The 12,109-nt window shown below is 52.7% G+C and overlaps 1 protein-coding gene across 3 annotated transcripts in view; it reads right to left on the bottom strand.

Annotated features, from left to right (window-relative positions):
• The window catches only part of PLXDC1 (plexin domain containing 1), a 56,565-nt gene that overhangs the window by 18,052 nt on the left and 26,404 nt on the right, over positions 1-12,109 (bottom strand). For all 3 annotated transcript variants that reach the window (XM_087854447.1, XM_045777787.2, XM_045777788.2), the window contains 3 exons: positions 11,938-12,060; positions 11,428-11,546; positions 10,303-10,402 (listed from right to left, as the gene is read on the bottom strand). In XM_087854447.1, the coding sequence (XP_087710573.1) occupies positions 10,303-10,402; positions 11,428-11,546; positions 11,938-12,060 (342 nt within the window). The remainder of the gene's footprint in view (positions 1-10,302; positions 10,403-11,427; positions 11,547-11,937; positions 12,061-12,109) is intronic.

Raw genomic sequence — 12,109 nt, 5'->3', positions numbered from 1 at the left:
ATTTGATACTTCCCACTGCACCCCCACACCCACCCAAGAATCATGACTTGGGGTTGGTTTCCATAGGCTCTGAAAGGCCGGCAGCCAGCCGCCGAGATTTGTGAATGAATTTCCCTACAAGGGGAAGGGGTCGCGTAATGTTCTGCCAGCCCAGCACCCCTTCTTCCTTTTGGCAACAGCATTCCCTTTGGGGGAACTACCCCTAGTCCATTCCTACATGGGATCTGCACTGGAACTACCCATCTTCCTCCGTGACCCTGCCTCTCTGGCTGCACAGCGATTGGTCCGGGGCTGGGCATGTGATGCAAGCCGGACCAATCAGAGACCTTCCCTGGGACTTCTCAACTGTAACAAAAAGGCCCTTTCCTTCCTAGTAATGAAGCTGAGAAAATGCAAGCTCCAAGTCCGTGAAGGGCCACAGGTCCAATCTCATGCACAAGCCTCACGAAGCAGGACGTAATGGTGGCTCTCCAGCCTCTGGTGTCCCAGGACCTGCCCCGGGCCCTGCCTCCCTGGCTCTCAGTTCTTCCTTTGGTTCTTTGGGCTACTTCGTATCCCCTCTTGCACTTAAGCTAATTGAGCTGGGTTTTTGATACTGGAAGCCAAGAGTCGGCAGGGATGTAAGATTCTTTCTCAGCTGAAGGTGGTCTGGAAAAAACTTGCCCAGGGTGGGAGCAGAACTCATCAGGCCCAGCTGTGAAAGGAAGGGCATCCTGTGCAATGGCTGGGTGCCCCATCCCCCCACCCTCTCCTGAATGAAACTCTACTTAAAAGAACATCTCATCTGGGGTGCCTGGGTGGCTCAGTCGTTAAGTACCTGCCTTTGGCTCAGGGCCTGATCCCAGGTCCCCGGGATTGAGCCCCGCATCAGGCTCCTGTGCTGGGAGCCTGCTTCTTCCTCTCCCACTCCCCCTGCTTGTGTTCCCTCTCTCACTGGCTGTCTCCCTGTCAAATAAATAAATAAAATCTAAAAAAAGGAAAAAAAAAGAACATCTCATCTACGTTTCTATCATTGATCTGTCCCCAATCCCAGAATCGATGCCTCCTACTTAACCCAGGATTGAACCCCAGCTGGTCTGGTGCTCTCTTCCCATCACAGCACACTGCAGAGCAACGATGGGCTCATTAGCCCCTGACACATTCCCAACCACAGACAGTCCTGGACACGTCGTTCTATGCAATGAATGAGTCCCAACTGGGGCATTTGCTGAGTTCTGTGGTGTCAATCCTCCCCATGCTGATTTCAAGCTACCAATCTGGAGTCACTGAACACAGCATCGGGAAGAGACGTGGTCACTCTGCACAAGGGTCCCCACCACGCCGGAGCTCCTGGTTTCTTTAGTCGTCCTCTGCATCCGAGGCTTGGCTTCCGCGGCCTGCAACCCCCCACCCCCACCCCACCCGTCAGCCACGCCACTCACCTCCCTCCATCTCCTCACAAAAGGACAGTGAGTGCAATACAGGAGGATATTTTGAGAGAGAGACCACATTCGCTTAACTTTTATAACATGACGTTGCTATCATTGCTCTATTTTATTACTAGTTATTGTTGTTAATCTCTCACTGTGCCTAGTTTAAAATTGAAACTTCATCATAGGTATGTACGTATAGGAAGGAACGTAGTATATACAAGCTTCAGTGCTACTGTGGATCATGGAACGTGTGCCCGCAGATAAGGGAGGGACCGCTGTATTTGTGTTTCTAAAAGGGTGGAAGGGAAACATACAATGTTTCGGTAAAAATAAATAACTAAGCCAACATCCCAAAGATCGAGGAATTGTGTGCTTATTTTTTTCCTAAGCAACCCTAAGTCTGAAAGGGAAGGGGCCGAGAGGAAAGCCTCATAGATCTCAGGCAGTCACTGCCCGATGTCTACAGGGTTACCAAGGTCCTAGGGAGGAGACACTCCTCCGTCAAAAGCTGAGGGAGGGAGGTTCGCAGAGCCCTGCGAGTGCTCGCACACACATTTTATGGTACAAGAAAGCCCGTTGCCAAGCAAGAGTGGGGTCTGGAAGAGATTGGGGTGAGGAAGATCAGCTTTCTGTAATTTTTCTGCTCAGTTTTTAATCTTTAGTCTTAATAAAGGCCCATATGCGCTGCAGGGCCCTCCCTGTGTGGCACCAATTGCTATGGGAAGGTGGCCTGGGCTTTGAGTGAACCTAGGGGATGTGGGACATCTCGATAGAGGACACCCAGGCCGCCTGTCACAGCTCTGTCCCACACACCACCCCCAAGGGCCAGAGTGCCTTCTGAAAAATCACCCCTTTTAGCATTAAAATGTAAGAGGAAGAAAACAAAGTGAAATTCCAGGTCTTGCAAGGGGCCTGGCACCCTGGGGTCTAGAGTCATCTAACCCTGTCTTCCTTTATCTGCGTCCTCCTTCAAGACTCAACTCACAGGACACACCCTCCCTGAAGGCTTCTCCACCCACCCAAGACGCAGTTGCGGCCCCTCCTCTGAGTTTCACAGCTTCCAACGTGATGTCCGGTGTCACCTGTTACACCACTCCATGAATATTGACTTTGCTGGCCACCTGCCCCTGTGAGCTCCCTCCATCCCCCAGCCCCAAGCACCAGGCCCTGCACAGAACAGGGCTCAAGAAATGACTGTGAATGAATGAATGGATTGTAGAGAGTCAACAAAAAGCTCAGCAACTTCAGTCCACAGCCTAAAGGAAGAACGCCCTTCCTCCCCAGCCCACCAGACTATGGCCTTTCCCGAAAGGGCAGCCCCCAATGGGCTCTGTAGCCAGACATGCCCCTTCCAACCTTAGAGCTCAAAGGAGGGGAGAGCTGGCTTTTCAGATTCCATCACCCGCGAGGATGTAGAGGAGAGCTTGCCCCCAGGGTGGGAAAGAAGGTGAAGTGGGAGGAACAGGTAGAGTCAGGGCTGGGCACGAGCGAGCGGAGACATGAGCTTGTCAAGGAGGCCGATTTCAGGTCTAGGGCCACAGCAGCAGCAGCCAGGGAAGGCGAGGCTCCCAGCAAACCTCACACCAGAATCTGGGGCTGGGTCTCTCCACCCCCTGGGCTGGGGAACCGGAGTTGGGGGTGTGCTTCAACTGAGGACGCAGCCAGACAGGGTCAGATGTGCTCCGAAGACCGTCATCGCCCTACCGCAGGCGGGGGGGGGGGGGGGGGATGAGTAGGGCAGGAAGGGGGATGAGGGGGGCTGGGCGGAAATAGACCTCTGATTAAAAATATTTGCTCACTTCAACTGCCAACTTGTACTTGTTTGAGCGTATGGCTTTGGTAATATTTTTATCTCTCTCTAAACAGAACTCTTAATATCCCTGCCTGAGTTATTTGCTTTTGGACTATCTCGCTAACATCTGGGGCTCGCCCGAGGACGATGACGTCCATCTGCATGACCAACAGATCCCTCCGGAACCAAGACAGAGGCCGCCCCAAACCCACATTTCTGGCAGTTGGAGACACTCTGTTTTTATCTCTGCTTCCCCTCATCAGAGATTCAGAAAGATCCAGACACGGAAAGCACTGCAACCCAAACAAGGAATGTTAGCGGCTCAAAAGAGAGGTTTATGTGTCCCATCTTGTTTCAAAACCAGACACCAGTGGGGAAGAGTTGGGTGGATCAGAAGAAATTAGACTGACGGGTCCTGTCACAAACTGCCCTCCAAAATGGGGGGTTACAATATAAAACACTTAAGATGGTAGTTTTGTATTTCTTTGCTCATTTGACTATTGATTCAATAATCATAAATGGAGCCCCAGCAGGGGACCCCAGAGGTGAGCACAATGAGGTTCCCGTTTCCCAAGGCGTGGGCTACAGTTTGGAGCCCAGAATAATGAAATCCTCATTAACTGATTCCACTCATTGGAACCTCTGTCAGTTTTGACATTGACTACACTCAAATTGCTTTTAAACTGTCCATGAAAGAAGGAGTTTTTTTTTTCTTCAAGATTTTATTTATTTATTTGACAAAGAGAGTGAGAGAGCAAGAGAGAGCCCAAGCAGGGGAGAGGGAGAAACAGGCTCCCCACTGAGCAGGGAGCCACATGGGGCTCGATCCCAGGACCCCTGGGATCATGACCTGAGCCGAAGGCAGACGTTTCACCAACCGAGCCACCCAGGTGCCCCAAGAAAGAGTTCCTTAAACAAATGAATAGAGGAAATTGTATTGACTTCTGGGGGCCCCTGTGGCCAAATAGAGAGCGTAGAAACTACCTTGTATATTTTGCTAGCTTCTGCAAAAAGAGGCTGCTAATTGCACATAGATCTTTCCTCTGCACCGGGCCTGCTCTGCAGACTGGCTGCTGCAAAGCCGGGGTAACAGTTTATGTAAGGAAATAATGGTAAGAAAAACTCTGGCTGTTTGCAGCATCTCCTTCCCTCAGTCCCAAGAGTGCTGAATTCCCCCCACCTCCGACAGGAGTGGGAGGAAAGTGTTTGGAAGCCTGGGAAGGAGACAGTCTCGCAGACCAGACCGGGTTCGGTGGCAGGGGGATGCTGGAAGAGTGGGGAAACCAACCTCCACTTCTCATTGCACTCCAGGCAGGGAGGAGCTCGGGTACCACGACAGTGACACCATCCATTCTGGTGACAGTGTCCCAGGGAGGCTGGCACGATGGGAAATATCTGTGGTCATAATAGGAGCTGCAGACCAGAGCGCTGTCCCTGAATCTGTGTCTCATTTAAGCCACGGTTATTTGGGATTTACTGTTATTTGCAGCTCAATCTAATCCAAACTAATTCCCTACCTGTGGGTTGAATAGCAGACTCAGAGGAATCTGACCTCTCAGCCACATAAAATCCGTCACTCCCCAAAGCAGAGGTGGCGGCCCATTTAAAAACCCAACGAAGGCCATGGGTACGGTTCCAGAAAGATGCAGGCATAGGAATATGCCACACCCACACCTCCATACTCCTCTGAAAGTCTGTGCCCGGAGCCAGCTAAACCCCTCTGACTGAGATGGAAGTAATTACCAAAGAACTCCCTCCACCGCAAGTGGCGTCAGGCCCCTGTTCTCACTTGGGGTCACCAGAGGGCAGAGGACAAGGTCTCTGCGGCCCCCATTCCCTGCAGCGGCACCCACTCTTGCACCATTCCTCATTTTTTGAGCACCTGCCCTGCCATGGGCACTGAGCTAAGCACTGGGGCCACGGGGAGCCCCCAAGGAGCTCGTGGCCAGCTGGGGAGAAGGGGCCTGAGGAAACCATGAGGTCCACCGCAGGGAGGAGACAACATCTGCGCTGGACCAATGGATGAGAAGCGTTCTGCCAAGTGGCAAAAGGGTTGGAATGGGTGCCACTTTATACAAGAACTGTGTCATAGAGGGGCGCCTGGGTGGCTCAGATGGTTGGGCATCTGCCTTCGGCTCAGGTCATGATCTCCAGGTCCTGGGATTGGGGCCTCCTGTCAGGCTCCCTGCTCAACGGGGAGTCTGCTTCTCCCCCTGCTTGTGCTCTCTCTGTCTCTCTGTTTCTCTGTCTCTCTCAAATGGATAGATAAAATTTAAAAAAAAAGAAAAAAAAGAAAGAAAGAAAGAAAGAAAGAAAGAAAAGAAAAGAAAAGAAAAGAAAAGAAAAGAAAAAAGAACTGTGTCATAGAGAGGTGGACAGCCCTTGGCACATTTGGGGAGCAGAGCATGCAGACCAGTGATGCCCCGACAGAGAGTGGTGGGGGGTGGGCAGGCTATGCCAGGTGCATAGGACCTTGAATGCCACGCTAAGGATTTTGACTTCATGCTGCAGGCAACGAGGGGCCAGAGAATGACATGATCAGATGCGGCAGTGACAAGAAGGAATGGGGGGTGGAGGGAAGGAGACAGGAGGCTGCGAGCTGCAGGGCTGTGTCTGGGGGTCAGGTGCCGCCTCCCCCCCCACCACCAGGGCGGACCCTGACAGCTCCGCCTACAGCAACGGAGTCCTGAATCCAGCGGCTCCCACCACCAAGCTGCCTCACGGAGCAGGCGCAGCTGCCGTCCTGTTATTCCAGGTGGGCTGTGCTTCCTCCCCTGCCCCTCTCCCCACCTCCCCGCATCTCCCTGGCTTGCTCTAAAACAGCCTTTCATTCCAGAATCACAGAGAAACCTCAGATGCAGACACTCCCCGGGGGATCTGACTTCCTCTAATTCACCCTCATACAACAGCTGGATCCAACACACATTTCCTGAGACTCCGCCAGCCCGCAAAGCTCTGGGAGAGAGGCACCGAGGAGACAGATGGGGTTCTGGGGTTCCATAAGGCACACGGGCGGGGGGACCTGCACGCTAAGAACTGCCCATCCCGCAAAACAGCCTGGGATGTGCGCCCTGGGCTGTGGGTGTTTGGGGAGCTGAGGAGGAAAGGATTCACCCCTCTGGCTGGAGTGGGGCTGGGTTAGATTCAGAAAGTCTGAAAGGTCCACCCCAGTATTTAAAAAAAACCGGAAGATCTGGGTTTCAGTTCTCTCTCTCCGAACTGTGTGATCACTAGCAAGTCACTTCACAAGTCTCCGAGCCTCTTGTCCTCATTTAGTAAGTACAGACTTCACTTGCAGTGGTGGGAGGATGACCACATAAGATAAAGCTCAGAGCCTGGGGATGGGATTACAATCAGCGCTGTCATCAGGCAGCCTCTAATGTGGCCCCCAGTGGCCCTGCCTCCTGGTCTTGAGATCCTGTGGAATCCCATCCTGAGTGTGGGCTGGACCTAGGGACTTGCTTCTAATCAGTAGAATATGGCAAAAGGGATAGTAGATATGGCAAAAGGGCCGTCCGGCACTTCTAAGATTAGGTTACAAAAAGACTGGCCTCTGTCTTGCCCACCCTCTACGGCTGTCTTGCTTGCCTGCTCTGGTGGAGGCCAGCTGCCATGTTACCAGCCGGCCTATGGGGAGGGCCACATGGCAGGAACCGAGGGGGGCCTCCTCAAGGAAGTGAATCCTGCCCACACCCATGTGAGAGCTCTTGGAAGCAGACCCCCACCCCAATCAGTGGCTGAGATGATTGTAATCTGGCAAGCACCCTGAGAGCCAGCTGGGCAAGATCCTGAACCAGAGGACCCAGCTAAGCCGTGCTGATCCACAGAAACTCGGGGCTGAGAATATGCTTGCTGTTTTAAGCTGTTAAGTTTCAGGATAATTTGTTACGCAGCAATAGCTAACTAACACAACCAGAGAGATCCGGAACTAGATAGCAACCGGCTCAGTACAGGCGTTCACCCGCCAGCGAAAGCTGACGCCACCTGGAGCAATGAAGCAGGGTCTCAGTGAGCCGCTTGCTAGAGCACTGAGTGTTCAGGGAAGGTCCGGGAGGGGCAGGTGGAGTGGTGGGAAGTATTTCTTGCAGAAATACTCACAACGGGGAGTAAAAATAGCTACTTGCAAGAATATTCACTGCAGCATTATTTGTTGTAGTAAAAATGGGAAACAGCTGTCAAGCCGATGTCCAGGGGGTTGGTTAAATGAAGGTACATCTGTGAGACCGGCTATCAAGTAGCCATTCAAAAGGAGGAGGTGTGAGCTGATAAGGAATGGGGGGCAGGATATACTTCATTCAAGTGCAGAACAGCGGCATCAGACGCCATCATTTGGGGGTTTTTTTGTTTTTTTTAAAATATTTTATTTATTTATTTGACAGAGAGAGAGAGACAGCCAGCAAGAGAGGGAACACAAGCAGGGGGAGTGGGAGAGGAAGAAGCAGGCTCCCAGCGGAGCAGGGAGCCCGATGGGGGGCTCAATCCCAGGACCCTGGGATCAGGCCCTGAGCCAAAGGCAGACGCCCAATGACTGAGCCACCCAGGCGCCCCAAGACGCCATCATTTGTGTTAAATATCCAAACATAGGCTTAGAGCTCTAGAAATAATCTGGTAGTGGGGTTGCCTCCAGAAAGGAAAACCAGGGACAGGGCTCGGGTATGGGAGAGAAAGCTAATCTTTTCTTTTTTTTCCCCACTGCCCCCCAAAACCTGTTTCTGTACAAACTTTTGCATCTTTTGAGTTTTAGACCAAGTACATTTATTCTTGCAAAAATATCATTTTATAGATTAGGATAAAGAAGAGCATTCCTAGGGACCCCTGGGTGGCTCAGTTGGTTAAGCGTCTGCCTTCGGCTCAGGTCATGATCCCAGGGTCCTGGGATCGAGCCTCCCATTGGGATCCTTGCTCAGCAGGGAGCCTGCTTCTCCTCAGCCCCCTGCTCTCCCCGCTTGTGCTTCCTGCCCCCCAACAAATAAATAAAATCTTTAAAAAAAAAAGAAGAGCATTCATAATAACAGAACAGTAATTCATGGTAATGGCAAAAACCTCAAAGGTGACGTGTACAGGGGTGAAGTTTGGGAAACTGTACTATGACACGTGCTTGTTTTCCCACTAGCTACAAAAGTCACGTGAAAGTACTGTGGGCGTGACATCTGACCTATGACACACCAGCATCAGGACATCACATGCTTCTATTTCTGCACCGTTTGCTACCACACCAGATGTCTTGCTGGATTATCAAATACTGTGTCATGTGATAAGGGCTAGCACAGTAAGACACCCTGGTACAGGACTCACAGACTCGATGTGCCGGACATCGGACCGAGCCCTTCACGTGCGTCATTGCATTTATCTTCACGGTACCTATAGGAGGCACGAACCACTTATATCCCCAACTACAGATACAGATAAGACTGTAAAAGGATAAGTCACTTGCCAGAGGTCGGACGCTTGCGGAGAGTTGGGACTCCAATCCATGCTTTCAACTCCAGAGCCAAGCCCCTCACACTGGACTGAACCTTGCACGTGGAAGGTGCTGGATCAAGGCTCGTCACATGAGCCCTGGTCCCTTCCCTCAGATTTCTGTTGGGGACAGAGGCTCCGTTCATCTCTCCATGACTTCCTCTTCATTGTGTCTCAATAGCACCCGGAGCATCGGAGGGGAGTAGAAACTCAGAACGTGTTTGTTTGGTTTTTTTTTTAAGATTTTACTTATTTATTTTTTGACAGAGAGAGACACAGCCAGCGAGAGAGGGAACACAAGCAGGGGGAGTGGGAGAGGAAGAAGCAGGCTCCCAGTGGAGGAGCCTGATGTGGGGCTCGATCCCATAACGCCGGGATCGCGCCCTGAGCCCAAGGCAGACGCTTAACGACTGAGCCACCCAGGCGCCCAGAACGTGTGTATTGGTTGAATTCAACTAACAGATGTAGGAAAGATGCTTCCCCTGGAATCCCTGGAGTTCTCAGAATGGGGGTGCCTTGTCTCTCTACAGGAGAGCGCTTTGGTGCCTCCCACCCACGTCCTCTCATCCAGCCTGGCGTGGCTAGGGTGGAGTTCAGAATATCCCCCAGTCCCACCAAGTACAAGGTAGGGATAGAGAAGAACAGACAAGGGTCTGCTCCTGCTTGAGGTCCTGCAGGTTACACAGGACTTAAAAACAAAAACAAAAAACAAAAAAAAAAAGATTTTATTGATTTATTTGAGAGAGAGAGAAAGTGAGAGAGAGCAGGGGAGGGGCGGTGCAGAGGAAGAGGGAGAGGCAGACTCCTGCTGAGCAAGGAGCCCGGACTCTGGACTGGATCCCAGAGCCCTGGGATCATGACCTGAGCAGAAGGCAGCCGATTAACCGATTAACCGACTGAGCCCCCCCGGCCACCCCTAGACAGCAGGACTTTTGTAAACACAGCACAGAAAAAGAAGTCAGGTTCAAAAGTGTCGGAGCCAGGGGTCTAGAAACAGTGATGGCGTGCCTGCTGTGCCTGCTGTGCCTCCCCCAGAAATGTGAATCCAAGACCCTGGGCGGGGGGGAGGGAGTAGGGGCAGGGGGTTAGAAGCAGGAGAGAAAGAGCTGTGATCCCCCCAGATATCAGAACTGGAGGCGGACCAGGAAGGAAAAAGCACTGTTCCAGCTACACCCCGCCTTTTACAGAAGAAGCAACGGAGGCTAGAGAGATCAGATTTGCCCAAGGACAGCTCACGAAGTGGCTGAGACTGGCCTCCTTCCCCTGAAGCCTTGGTGACGCTCCTATCACCTGGTATGGGGCTGCAAGTATGGTAGTGTTCTGGGAGGACTCAAAAACCCTACTCTGGGGTCTTTGGAGATTTTCTAAAGGGACGGGGTGCTGAGTGGCTCCCCTTCCCCTCCAAAACCAGGGCAGCGCCTCCCACTGGAGATTTCGTCAGGGGAAAAGAATGGTTCCTCTGCTTTAATGAAGAAGAGTTGGACCTCCTTATGCTCCATCTTCCCTCGTTCCTGCTCAGCTCTCTGCCCTCCATCCACCCCACCCCCCCACTGCCAGTCCCCCACCCGCCCACAGCCTGGGTCAGTCTGAGCTCAGTCCAAGCCCACCGAGAGCTCCACTGGATCCTTAGGGACTCACCTGGTACATCTGGGGAAGGGTTGAGAAGCATGAAGGCATCTGACAGGCCTGCTTTGACGGGGTGCTCGGAGGAGCTGATTTCCAGGACAGACATAGGGATCTGCGGCAGGGGAGAAGAGGCTCCGTCTACCCTCCGAAGTACCCTTGGGCCAGCCTAGACCACCCCTCTGAGGTCCAGATGCAGCCGGCTGCTCGGCGGCCCCTGGCGGGGGACTCAAAGACATCCCAAGTCCAGTGGGTCCCCACCCAAATTGCAAGTCTCCCCCACACCACCTCCAGCACATTTCCTTTTTTTCTTTGCTCTCTCAGTGGATGGCACCTCCGTGCAGGCCAGAAACCTGGGAGTCACCCCCTTCCTTCCATCTCCTCCCTCCTCCACCTAACACGTCTCCAAATCCTATTCAATCCCCTGCTCGCTGGCCCTTAAATCTGTCCAGTTCTCTCTATCTCACCCCATCCTACTCCAAGCTGGCAACATCTCTCTCCAAAACCATCCCACAACCTTCCCTCTGAGCCACCAACAATCTGTTCTCCACTCTGAAGCCAGAGTGACCTTTCTCAAAGGCAAAGCTGGGTGTTCCCGCGTCCCATCTTGCCCCCCACTCCCTTCCCTCCAGCCTTGCGATCTTCTTTCCGTGCTTTGTACCAGCCATGCTCTGTCCTGCCACAGGACCTTTGAATATGCTTTTCCCCTCTCCTCTTTACTTCCTTAACTGCTATGCATCCTACAAATTTCAGCTCTGTTCCTCAGGGAAGCCTCCCCTGACCTCTGCTGAGGTGAAAAGCCTCATGAGGAATGGAAAAAAAAAAAAAAAAAAAGGAAAGAAAAGAAAAGAAAAGAAAAGAAAAAAAAAAAAACCCAAACCTCGCGAAAGGCTCTCCTGGCACCAGGCACCTCTACTCAGGAACACCTGTCACAGGGTGATTCTACATTTGTCCCTGCAATTACTTTCTATCTCCCCAACCAGACCTACAGCTCTGCAAGGGCAGGGCCTACGGCCATCTCATTACCCGCTGTGTCCCCAGCACCGAGGCCTACGCCTGGCACCTTTGCAGCTTCTCTACAGATATTTGCTGAACGAAAGACTCCAAGACCCAGCCATCTCCGCAGCTCAGCTCACTCACCTCCTTGTAGCCAAACACGATGCGGCCATCACGGTGCAGAGCCGCCTGGAAAGTGAAGCTGCCCCTGTCCTCCCGGCCGTGGAGGTAGACGTGGTCCCACTGAGCGATGAAGACCGTCCCTGGGGAGAAGAGCAGAGACCCGGCTGGCCAGGAAGGCAGGGCAGGGAGCGGGGGCTCCGCAGCATTGGTGGCCAATGCAGGTGTGGCCGGGGGCTGGGTGCTCAAGGCACAATCCGGTGAGAGTAAGAGATAATTAAAGTCTCTACTGTTTGTCACCTCAGCTAAGAGCCAAGCACCCTTCTGTTGTTACCTCATCAGATCCTGCTAGGTCGCAGGCATCCTGTCCCCATCTTAGAGATGAGGACACTGAACGCAGGAAGGTGCGGTGGCTGCCTTGCTGTGTGACCGTGGGCAAGTCCCTTGTCTTTTCTAGACTTGGGACTCCTGTAAAGGGGCTGGACCAAGTGACCCCTGGAGCCAGGTGACGTAAACTCTGAGATCGGGTCTCACCGTTGTCAAAGTAAGCGACTGTTGAATTCTCGGAGTAGCCGGGGTTGAAGTTGGCCATCAGAGGGGCCACATACTGAGTTGCCGTGAGCATCCGATGGATCGTGTCCCCCATGAAGATGAAGCCTGGGTGGGGGATAAAGGTAGAGGAATCACCAGAGAAGGCCTAGGGGGG

This window comes from Ursus americanus, chromosome 23 (assembly GCF_024610735.1).
Source record: "Ursus americanus isolate L20-20 chromosome 23, mUrsAme1.1.p, whole genome shotgun sequence".
Classification (NCBI taxonomy): Eukaryota; Metazoa; Chordata; class Mammalia; order Carnivora; family Ursidae; genus Ursus; species Ursus americanus.
This window is presented reverse-complemented; position numbering and strand designations above follow the sequence as displayed.